The 11165-nt window shown below is 33.2% G+C and overlaps 2 protein-coding genes across 3 annotated transcripts; both read right to left on the minus strand.

Annotated features, from left to right (window-relative positions):
- Nucleotides 1-526: 526 nt before the first annotated feature.
- Nucleotides 527-4062, minus strand: LOC105776769 (eukaryotic translation initiation factor 6-2). Of its 2 annotated transcripts, none has more exons than XM_012599669.2 (8): nt 3897-4062; nt 2585-2675; nt 2270-2366; nt 2109-2194; nt 1982-2026; nt 1632-1762; nt 1065-1175; nt 527-979 (listed from the first exon to the last, which is right to left on the minus strand). In XM_012599669.2, the coding sequence occupies exons 2-8, from the start codon at nt 2592-2594 to the stop codon at nt 722-724; spliced, it is 738 nt and encodes a 245-aa protein (XP_012455123.1). In that variant the 5' UTR covers nt 2595-2675; nt 3897-4062; the 3' UTR covers nt 527-721. The 2 variants fall into 2 exon arrangements, with proteins under 2 accessions (XP_012455123.1, XP_052478842.1); XM_052622882.1 differs by having other exon boundaries at nt 2585-2645; nt 3897-4029.
- A 565-nt stretch (nt 4063-4627) lies between these two features.
- LOC105776768 (NAC domain containing protein 50) lies at nt 4628-8648 on the minus strand. The gene is made up of 4 exons (XM_012599665.2): nt 8294-8648; nt 7377-7654; nt 6556-6789; nt 4628-5882 (listed from the first exon to the last, which is right to left on the minus strand). Exons 1-4 carry the CDS (start codon nt 8526-8528, stop codon nt 5280-5282), a joined length of 1350 nt encoding a protein of 449 aa, XP_012455119.1. The 5' UTR covers nt 8529-8648; the 3' UTR covers nt 4628-5279.
- Between the last annotated feature and the right edge of the window lie 2517 nt (nt 8649-11165).

An 11165-nucleotide genomic window follows, 5' to 3' on the forward strand; every position in this document is an offset into this window, starting at 1 on the left:
AAAATTTTAAAAGCTTTTGTCTAACTGTACTATTTTATATTAACCTTTCTTTCTTTTCTTTCTTTTTTGTATATTTGAAAACATTTCAGATTTTTAACATTTGAAGATATTTAATTTCTCAACATTTGAAAATTAGAGAAAAGAAGTAGAAACGACAACAAAAAGTGAAGACCCAAAGCTTTTAATTTTCTTTTGGAACAGTTTCATAAGTAGATATGGTGTTTTTACATTTCTTTTCCAAGACTATTTTTTGAACTTCAATTTCATTTTTTCATTTAGTTTAATTTTACCGGTACAGCCAATATTCGCCTAAAACACCGACAGCATTATTTAAAATTTTTTTTTTTTTGTTCCCTAATATACCCATCTGATTGACGGGAAAAATGAGGTGGTGCCGCCCGTGCTGTACGGGCACCGTGCATTTTACCTATTTTCGTATTTAATTTTTAATCTATTCCATTTTGATAATTATTTATTTATTTAATATTATTTATATAAAAAAGCTGGGAAGTTGAGGAATTACATATATAGAATGGTTGCTATGTAGCATAACATAAGAATAAAATACGACGTAATGATGCAAAGATGCATCCAAGTGATTTTCACCAAACATCAACATCTCACTTAATTTACACTTATATTATGTTTCTCACATAAAACAGTGTAATACCATATTTATATGAAGGACTTCAATTTCAGATTAACCAAAGGAAGGGGAAGCTTAAACATAGGTATCAATCAATGACTTCCTCATCTCATCGACAATGGCGCTAGGTTGCGCTTCTCTCAGCTTGAACACGCTCTCTATTACAGAAAGCTCCGTTGCAGTGGTGTCTGACCCGCAAAAGGCTGTCCAGTCATTTACGGTCATCCCGGCGGCTATCACTTCGCTCCCACGGTTGATGGTGCCAGCTACCAATGGAACCTGAAGAAGCGTTGAAAGTTCATCCAAGTCTTCAATGGATGTATGAGGATGGACCTGCACCATTCAACACCCAAAATCAGAATACAAATGCGTACAATATGAGGCAACTATATCGCTAAAGGAAGAGATTCAATCTTACCAAGCCACCTCTGTTAGAAAAGGCACAGTAGCTCCCTACAAGAATATTACCAGCAATTGTCTGTCTGAAAACTTCTACGCCGAGCACATCAGCGATTATCTCCTCAGTTTCCTGATTCGAATTGTGGAGGAACAGCATTATAAGCATATTGTAACATCTTGAGATACACAAGAAGAATACCCATTTATGCCTGTTTCAACCATCCATGGCATGGAAGCTAAAACAAGGCACTGACTGCAAAAGGAAATGCTTTAACAAATACCTAAGGTTTATGCTTAGGGATCAATGTTCTGTTTTCTTCTCCTTGATATTCCAGTTATGACATTGAAAAGTGAAATAAATATCGAGGATATTGAGGTACAAACATACAATCATCAAGGATTAAAGGATGATTCGAAAGTTCAGATATCATTTCAAACCAAGATGAAAAGACACCACAACCAAGTCATAATCATGTAATAATCAGTACCCATAAGGAACTGCAACTTTTAATTGGACAGCGGAGTCGCAAGTTCAAACATTTCCTTACTCATTCACAATAAAAACTATTAGTGACTAGAAATTTACCTTGTCTAGATCAGTGTGTGTCAGAGCAACATGATCATTGCAAGCTATACAGTTGCCAAGAGCAGATAGTTTCTCCTCTATGCGCTGAACAACGACTTGATCCGGTAGACTATTCCGCAAATGTTGAAGTTCTTCAATAAGAAAGAATAAAAAGAAAATCCAACATCAATGTTAGAAACTGAGTTTAGACTTCAAAATTAGTGCAATATAACAAATGTACAACATTTTCCTATGGTGACAAGAGAATATGATCAAATAGCGTTTTCAGATCCGGCTCAGTAATAAAAATAATGGAAGCAAGTCAAACAACTTTATCATTCTTCCTTTTTCAACATAACTCATAAAATTACCTTGATCGGTCGTGTTGTGGGGTACAAGTAACCCATTCTTATTTCCTGTCAAAACAAGAAAGCTCACATAAGCGAAGTCAGAGGCATCTAACAGGTACAATCAAGAAGGTCTTAAAAAAGTTCGCACCAGCACATAGACGTCCTATTATTCTAGTGCCAGCAATAGAGGTCTTAACAACTGGAATGACATCTGCCAGCTCCGACTCGAAAGTACTGCAAGGTGCCATTATAACCTAAGTACATCATCAAAAATAAGAAAGAGAAGAAAACTTTAGAAGACATGCTCACCTATAGAAGTTTTCTGACCCTCCAATTGCAACCAAGCAGTAGGCATTGGTCAGCTTGGAAAAGACTCCAACTTCACATGAATTTTCAAATTGAAGCCCTACAAAAATCCACGATATAAGACTTGTGATTGTAGACCTATTTACTCCAAATGTTGCAAAACTAACAAATAATATGAGTACTGAATTTAAAGAAATTTAACCACAATGGCAATCCATACAAATATAAGAGATACAAGCCATAGCAATAGTATGACTACCTTAGTCACATCAAAAGAAGATTAAATATAAACATACTGAAGGCCGAACTGAAACTTACTAGTCGCCATTATCAAGCAGAGACGATTGATCAAAAAGATAAGAGCAGAAAGGAAGAAGCTCTGCGATAAAGAAGCTGGGTTTAAATCAACCTGACAACAAAAGAAAAATACAATTCTTAGACTGAAAAAGAAAATCATATTCATCCTACAGTCATGCATAATAATATACCACAAGTCTACAACAAGTAACCCTTTAACAAAATTTGTGGTCGAATTCAAGCAACAACCTTCTCATCCATTTTTTACCCATAAAAGATGGTGCTATACGAAAACATGTGATCAAATTGAAGGCTCAAAGAAAACTTCTCCAATGAAAAAGTACAATCTAATAAGACATTATACTAGTTGTTTCTACTTATCTTAAACCATCTTTCAACAGTTCTATCAAATAACAAAAACATATAAAACTTCTTTCAAAAATCTCATCATACATCACTTCCAGAATCCTATATAACAGAAATACACACAATCAACACATTTTTCCTTCACAAAACTGGAACAATGTTTGAACAACAATCTGAACTTCGGTCATCTTCATAAAACCAGCTCACCTATATATGTTAAAAAGGTCTAAAGCCTGCTAAAAAGAGATACGTGAGCTTATCATTGGACTAAATGCTTAGCTGAAACTGTATCACTAAATCAATTCCATAGGAATATTAAATCAACACCACTAACAATCAATTCCAAAGTGATCCTTAAGCATCCATAAACATAAAACGGCAACACAAACACAAATCCGTAAACATGCATAGGATTCATTAAAAGAAAACCATATATATGTGTGTTTGTGTGTGTGTGTGTATATATATATTTACAGTGTAGTTTTAGTTTTTCCAAGGAAAAAGATAAAAAAGAAACAAATATAAATGGAAACTGAAAGTCTCAAAAACCTTACGTCTCTTATAGAACCAAAGAAACCTGATAAAATAGAATACTAATACGATTGCTTAAATATCAAAGAGAATGAAGCAGGGTTTCAAATAGCGGTGGCCTAACAGTGAGGCGTTGCTGCCACCGCTAAAGACCTCAATAGCAGTGTGAACAAAATCGACATCAATAACAGCAAATCGCGGCCTCATACAGCAATTCAACAGAAAATAGCGGTGATAACAGTCCCCTATTTCCGGTAAGCCGATACTTATTTTTTGAAAAAAAAAATCCTTTCTCAACAAAGTAAAACAGAGAGAGAAAGAGAGAGAGACGCAGTAGGATCATAATACAGGAAATCAGATACTAGGAAAGTGATGCAAATAACTCAAAAAGTAGAAATCAAATCAAAACTTCAAGTTTAGGGTTTCAAAAAATTACCTTATTTGATCTTGCTGCTCTTTTCGGAAGGCAAAAGAGGGATATAACAAGTGGAAGACAAATGGCTCGGTTGGCGGCGGAGGATGTATGTGTGAATCGAAATGAGTATGGGTCGGGAATTTTTAAAGCAAAATTTTTTAAAGAAAACTTTTTGATATATATATTACTTGGAGAACATGCAAAAAAAAAAAAAACCCTTGGAGAAGAGGGTTAAAATAGGCCTTATTCATGATTTAGTCCCTAAATTTTCCTCATTTTCATTTTTAAACTTTTTTTAATTTCATTTTGATACTGGAATTATTATTTGGCATATACTTATTAGATGGAAATAGGAATGATAATTAATTATTTAAAATATTTTATATTAAATCTTAATAATTTTGACTTAAATTATTTATAATTGTTAACAGAAATTTCAAAAATCCTTTTAACTGATCCTTGACCAAATTAGATTTGATGACCAATCGGATTAATCAAAATAAGTCAGTTAAATAGGTTAATTTGATCAGAACCAAATTATGCACACCCCTAAAAACTTCCAATAAACACTTACTTACTATGTTAATACTTCTTTTTATTGGAAGGAGAATGCTGATGACAAAATTTAAGTGCCTAATAAAAGCTCAATAGTGCTCAAAACAAGTGGGCAAAACCCTCAACCGTCGTTGGATGTGTGTATGCACGAATGATAAATATTGAAATGAAATGGCAACTTCATGCAAGATGATGTATAGAATGAACTTGAGAACCTTCTTTTTTTTCTTTTTTTTTGGTTCAAATGAGATGAAATTTACAGCAAAAAGGTCCGATTCCCAGTAAGGTACAACAAGCAACGTCCAACCAAACCCACTACCCCATAAGCTAGAGGAGGGAGAGAGCACCGGGAAACAATAAGAGAGGCTGTTGCACGCCTCTGGTAAAGGCCATGTCACCATGAAGCCCCAAAAAATCAATCCCAAAGTTGCCTTGGCATTTGGTAGACCACCGATAGAGGTGTAGCCGAAGCCGAACATCGGCTACAACAGCCACCAGATGCTAAATCTTCAGGTACGATGAAACCCCAGAGAGGTGCCAGCAACTTAACTCCATAAGAGCAAGGGAACTTCACCAACCAAAGATAACAGCAAACGGAGTCCATCGAAAAGCAAAGGTCATAACAGAGACTTGGGGCAAACGGACGGCCACAACCATGGGAGGTGAACCCATGTTTATTTGGTTAGATTTAAAATGCAACTAGGGCTTAAAAAATGCAAGAAAGCTACAACATTGTTCAACAACAAACAGAACCAAATGCTAATGTTCATACCAATTTTACAACTGCGCTGGTGTACTCTTATTCAATGCATAAAAATGCGAGTACCAAGGCTTCGCGTGCTACCCGTCTCAGTTGCTCCTCTTTAGCTCCTCGTTCTCCTTGCTAAGGAAATCTATTCTTGAATGGAGAATGTTGATCATAGTTTGAGCACTCATCATTTCAAGCTTCAATGTCTCCCTCTCAACAGAGATCTTGCGGATCTCTTTCTGCAATTCATTGATAAGTTTCATGCAGCTTGGAGGCACCACAGAGTCTAGATTAGCGATGTCAAATGTTGGTGGAGGAACGCGATGGTTATTCTCTTTCAATTCTAGAGATTCCATTAGAGAAAATTCCAAGAGCGCAGAAATCGCCGTTGTTGTCGCAGATGATGGCGACGTTGTGGTTGCTGCCGCTGCTGTTGTTGTTGTCGATGAGCAACGATCCTGAGTTGTTCGAGTAGAGTTCTCAGAAGCATTTGCATGGTTGGGACCCAAATCAGTATGCCGTCTTCTCTTGTACCGGAGTAGCGGCAAGGATGCTTCCCTATTAAGCATGCATATGGGAGGGCAATCATCGGGTCTCTCAACCTTGCATGGAGGCAATGGAGGACAGTCATCTGTTTTGTCATTTAGCGTCTCTCTCGGGACCTCATCATTAGGCAAAGCATCCTTACCGGCATGTTCAGTCTCCTACATTTTAAAAGAAGCTTTAGAAGCAATCAAGACTTAAGAAAATGAGGCAGATGACTTTTCGATAATACAACCGTATCTGTCCAACTTGCATACAAACAGGAAAGGGAAAAGTAAAATGAAAGATGGAAACACTAAACCTTATACAGAGATGATAACACTAAACTAATAGTGTCAAATATCTATAGTTCTCGCACGATTAGGGTTCGAATTCTACATTTTGCTGTATATAAAACTTTGCATTTGTCATCAGTACTAGAAGGGTAAAAAAAAGAGAGACATTATAACATAGACATAGAAGTGAATTCACAAGCAAGCATCATTTATCATTTAAGCCAAAAAGGAGAATGTAAAAGACAATATACAAGTGCCGCATGCTACATAAAGAGATGCAGAACACAATCAATTCTGTTTAAAATACCCAATATCACCATTCATTGTAAAGATGCCTCGGACCATGATATAATTAGCTTCTCGTGTTCCATCACTTGCAGGCAATCATACATTATGCTGGCCTTTATAACTTGGAGAAATTGTTATAGAATACTTTAAAACATGTGAAGTCATCAAAATGAGGATCCAAGGAAAAGTTCAACTGTGAATGTGAGGAGCACCTATAATAAAGATCAATATTTTAAGAAATACAGTAGCAGAAAAAAAATAAAGCACAAACCTGCTCAAAACCAATCATTTGATCAGCATTGTTTTCAACTGCTGCATTTTCAGTTGTTGCCACATCACTGCCAGCAATCGCATCATTTCCAGCTACACCATCATCCCCAGTATCTACTCCCAGAACCAAAGGAATTGAACCATCATCCCATTCCGCCTCAATAAAAGGTGCATATCGGTTTCCATTGGGTGGTCCTATATTGTTCTTATGAAAAACTCTACATAGCACATACCCCTGCTCCACTCAAAAGATAGAGAAAAGAAAAGCAAAAAAGGAAGAAAAAAATTTTTCTTATAATATTAGTTTCCAAATTATAAACAATAATGTTTGGTTGTAGAGAAATTTCTAGGACCTCAAAAGGTTTCAAAAGTACTAATGGATCCCATAGAGTAAGGTCCAAATTCTACTTAAATCGAGCTATCAAAAAAAAAAAAACATCATAATACATGATATCCAGAATCACATTTACTGTCCATTTTCTAAATTGTCTAGCAGCACATATGCAACAAAACAAAAGCAAAAGATATACAACAATTCAAGCTCATGTTCGTGTTCGTTTTATCCCCTATCTCATATCTTTCCATACAGAAAAATATATATCACAAGCATGTCAGTTCTTCAGTAAAATCAACCAATCCATCACCTAGGGCATAATGTACCAAGTATTTCATGTTAAAATTCGAAATATTTCATCATCCAAAATATAGCTGAAATCTACAGATATCTTTAGCGTGCATAAAAGTGTAGGCCATAACATCAATACACACAACCTTATTAACAAATCATAGTCACCATGGAGATCAGTTTATAAGGTCTCTAACCTGTAATGCCCCAATTTTTTCCAATTCTTCTTCAACAAGCCGATACTCATGCATGACCCAATTGGTTCGCATCCCGTCTGGAGCTCTCCCGCTATGAAATACAAGCGTCTTTTTCATTCCAATAAGGTGTGTATTGTGTCGGACTTCTCGATCCTTCCCCGTAGCCTTCCAGTACCCTTGGTTTGTAGCCCTATTCATTCTCCCCCCATTCCCATACTTTTTGTCCAATAAACTGAAAAAATACCACTCCTGGTCTCTGGTTTGCAACTTCGCCTTGTCTGAAAATCCAATCACCAAGAAGAAACTTTAGGACCATCTAACGTTGCTCAAGACTTTCATTTTTCTTGACATATCTTGTATCCAACGGGTATATAACCTCCAAGTATCCTCCAAATATATGGAAAATCTTAGAAAAGTCTAATCATACCCGTGTTGGATGCACACCCATATCCAGCACCATGTCTCAAAAATGAACTAAAACCCACCCAGTAAACCTTATCAAAATAGCATAAAAGTGATAGCAAGATTCTCACGGAAAACCCAAAAGAATGGAAGGACAACTAATATGAAATATCACATTTCTTATAAGAAGAGATAAGCAAAAATACTTTTAGCTACTAAAAGATATACTGAACAATAAAAGAAAAAACAGACCCCAAAATTTTCATATATTCCTAAATTTTTTGAACAGATAATCCATCTATTTTTTTTTTAAATGAACTATGCTATTTCCCCAAGTTGAGATATTCCAAAAAGGAAAGCAAAAACCAAATATTTCGCCATATTCTACCCAAAACAAAAAAACTTTACCAAAAATGAAAAAATTACATTTTAAAGACACCCTCTTAAAATTTCAGCAAAATCTCAACAGTCTATCTAAAAAAAAACATGGAGAACTGCAAAATAAATAACTCAACCTGAAAGGTCCCAAGGTTCATGTTTGTAGATATCGACTTCAGCCATAGCGTTGAACCTGACAGGCTTATTGGAAATCTTTCTTTTCAAGTAATAGCTAACCAACTCTTCATCTGTTGGGTGGAAACGAAACCCAGGTGCCAACGCCGTAGCTGAACCACCCGTCTTCGCCGCCGCCGCCGACGGTGGCGGGGAAGTTGGTCCTGGAACTAAAGTTAAAGAAGTTTCACCACCCATAAACGATGATAACTTTTGGGGGAAACAAAAAATAAAGGGTTTTTTTTTTTAGTTGAAAGCAGCAAAAGAGATACTGGGACAAGTTATTGATTGAGGGTGAAGAAACAAGGGTACCTTCAATAGCAAGAAATTTCAACTTATATTTTTGTTTTGTATTTTTGGGTTTTAGTGGAATTGAGTAAATAAATTAATTATTTTTATTGGTGCGTTACTCATTCTGCCTTCTTACAGTGTGTACTGTCAACTGTGGTCAATATATGGTTAAATTTTATTTAAAATATCCAGTACAGGATTTTGTTTTTAATGATGTGATCATATAATTTCCAAAACGAAATTTTAGTAAGTTTCTTACCAAATCAAGGGAAATTAGTTATTTGGATATAAATTTTTGTGGGATCTCGAAATTCATGTAATTTGATATATGAGATTTTAATTGTGGTTTAAATATACACGTGAAATTTTAATTTTGATTAAATCGTATACATTTAAAGAAATAAATATATAAATTTATTTTTATATGGGATGAATATAATTATTTCTATATGCAATATATAAACATAAAATGATGTTATTATCGATAATTGTGTTAATAATTTGTGTGAATTGGATCAAGTCGAAATTTCATTTACAAAATTGAACAAAATCAAAATTCATGTATAAAACTACACATTAAACCAAAGTCCTTGTATAATTTTAAGGGTTACCCTATTTTTGTTTTTGCAATTACTTATAATTTTAAGTGAATGTTATGAAGGAGAAAATAATATAGGGAAGGTTTTGTTTTAATTTTAGGGTTCAATTCAATTCCAACCCAAATTTAATTAAGGTATGATATAGCTACTAAACATCGAAGGGATCTTAGGCAAAAAAATTGACCATAAATCTTGGTATTTAATTTTGGGTTAATTAAATTTTTCAAGGATTTAATGAAAATTTTCCAAAAATTAGAAGAAGAAAAATTAATTAAATGTTTCAAAAATTTAAAAGAATTATTGAGAATTTTCAAAATGTTTAGTAAAGCAATATTAATATTTATTTGTTTTTTAATAAAAACAATATTTCATTATAAGTTTGTACCTATTTAATTATTTAAAAATTAAATAATTCATACATAATTACACACAAATAAAAAAAGGTTTTGCCTCTACCTAAATCTCAATCAGATCCTAACATAGCTTAAATTTGATAATCATAATCGTGAAAGTAAAGATTTTATTTTGTAAATTAGATATCTAGACTTGACACCAAATGATCAATGTTTATAAGATACCTAAAACGAAAAGACAATTAATCTCCTCTTCGATATGTAAGACATAAAGTTCTCAAAGTAAAATCAAATAATTATCAAGAAAAAAGTAACAAGATATGACAAAAACAGCAAGCAATCACATGATCTAAACTCCGGGAAAAAAATCTAAAGTTTAAGATCTATATTACCACATAACGCGAAGAAATGCTTCCACCACTCCAACTTGGGACAATTGAGAAATCACATCTCCCTGACCATAACTCGAGAGAGTATACGTGAGATGTTTCTAAACGTTAGAAATGACATTGTTTACTGACACACAAGAAAGTGGAGGGGGGCGCCACCAACTACCCCCAAGACAAGATACGAAGAAAAAAGTTAAAGAAAGAGAGAACGCAGAAAAAGAAAAGTGAGAAGAAAATTTATAAACCCTTAATAATACATATTACGATTTTTTTTAATTTAATGAAAATATTGCATTAAATATATTTAAAAAACAATATATTAATTATTCTTATACAATGTTCATAAGCATGCGTTAATTAAACAGCTGATTTGGATATGTAAATAATCAAAGCGCTAACTCGGTTTGATAATAACAAAATAAATATATATTTTACAAAGTAAATTGTATTATTTTGAGGATATTTTTGTCATTTTGTATCTTTTATATAGAAAATATAAATATATACAAAAATAGAATTTGAACTTAGGCTTTTATAGTTCTCAACATTTGTAGTTTACCATTCAACTAAACCCTTATTTGTTATTTATATAAGTTTTTATAAATATATTTGTTACATAATTATTATTTTTACCTATATTATGGGTGTGTCGTAATCTAGTAATTAATAATCTATATTATTAAAATATGTCATAAGTTTCAATGTTATTCACAAATTTGGAATTTAGTCCTTGTGCTTTTATTTTTAAGAATTTAGTCATTCTATTTTCTAATTTTCAAAATTCAGGTCTAAATGTTAACACTATTAAAATTATTTTGTTAAATTTAAGTTTATTACAACCTCTTTTTTTAATTACATGGTTACCAAGTGAGTATTTTCTTATTTCAAAATTTCATATAAACAAATTTAATAAAAATAATAATAACATTAACAACTGGACCTAACTTTTGAAATTTGAAAAATAGAGATTAAATTTCTAGAAATAAAGTATAGGGATTAAATTATAAATTTGTGAGCAAGATAGGACTAATGGCATATTTTAACCAATTAATGTTTTAGTTAAAAGTTTTAAATTTTTGGAAATTAATTGTGAGGATAGATGTATATTAAAAAATAAAAAAATCTAAAAATAGAAAATATATTTGAAAATAAAGAAATGTCCATAAATAGTAGAAATAAAAAGGAGGATAGAAATGTGAAAAA

The sequence above is a fragment of the Gossypium raimondii genome, chromosome 10 (assembly GCF_025698545.1).
Source record: "Gossypium raimondii isolate GPD5lz chromosome 10, ASM2569854v1, whole genome shotgun sequence".
In the NCBI taxonomy this organism is placed as follows: Eukaryota; Viridiplantae; Streptophyta; class Magnoliopsida; order Malvales; family Malvaceae; genus Gossypium; species Gossypium raimondii.

What these genes read in the sequence shown, in the direction of transcription:
- LOC105776769 (XM_012599669.2), bottom strand. An exon ending in CCACAACACGACCGATCAAG is followed by an intron (nt 1,763 to 1,981) that starts GTAATTTTATGA and finishes TTCTTATTGAAG; the next exon opens with AACTTCAACATTTGCGGAAT. An exon ending in TTTCTAACAGAGGTGGCTTG is followed by an intron (nt 980 to 1,064) that starts GTAAGATTGAAT and finishes TGAATGGTGCAG; the next exon opens with GTCCATCCTCATACATCCAT.
- LOC105776768 (XM_012599665.2), bottom strand. Translation starts at nt 8,528, where the DNA reads ATGGGTGGTGAAACTTCTTTAACTTTAGTTCCAGGACCAACTTCCCCG. An exon ending in TGAACCTTGGGACCTTTCAG is followed by an intron (nt 7,655 to 8,293) that starts GTTGAGTTATTT and finishes TTGGATTTTCAG; the next exon opens with ACAAGGCGAAGTTGCAAACC. An exon ending in AAAAAATTGGGGCATTACAG is followed by an intron (nt 6,790 to 7,376) that starts GTTAGAGACCTT and finishes TGAGTGGAGCAG; the next exon opens with GGGTATGTGCTATGTAGAGT.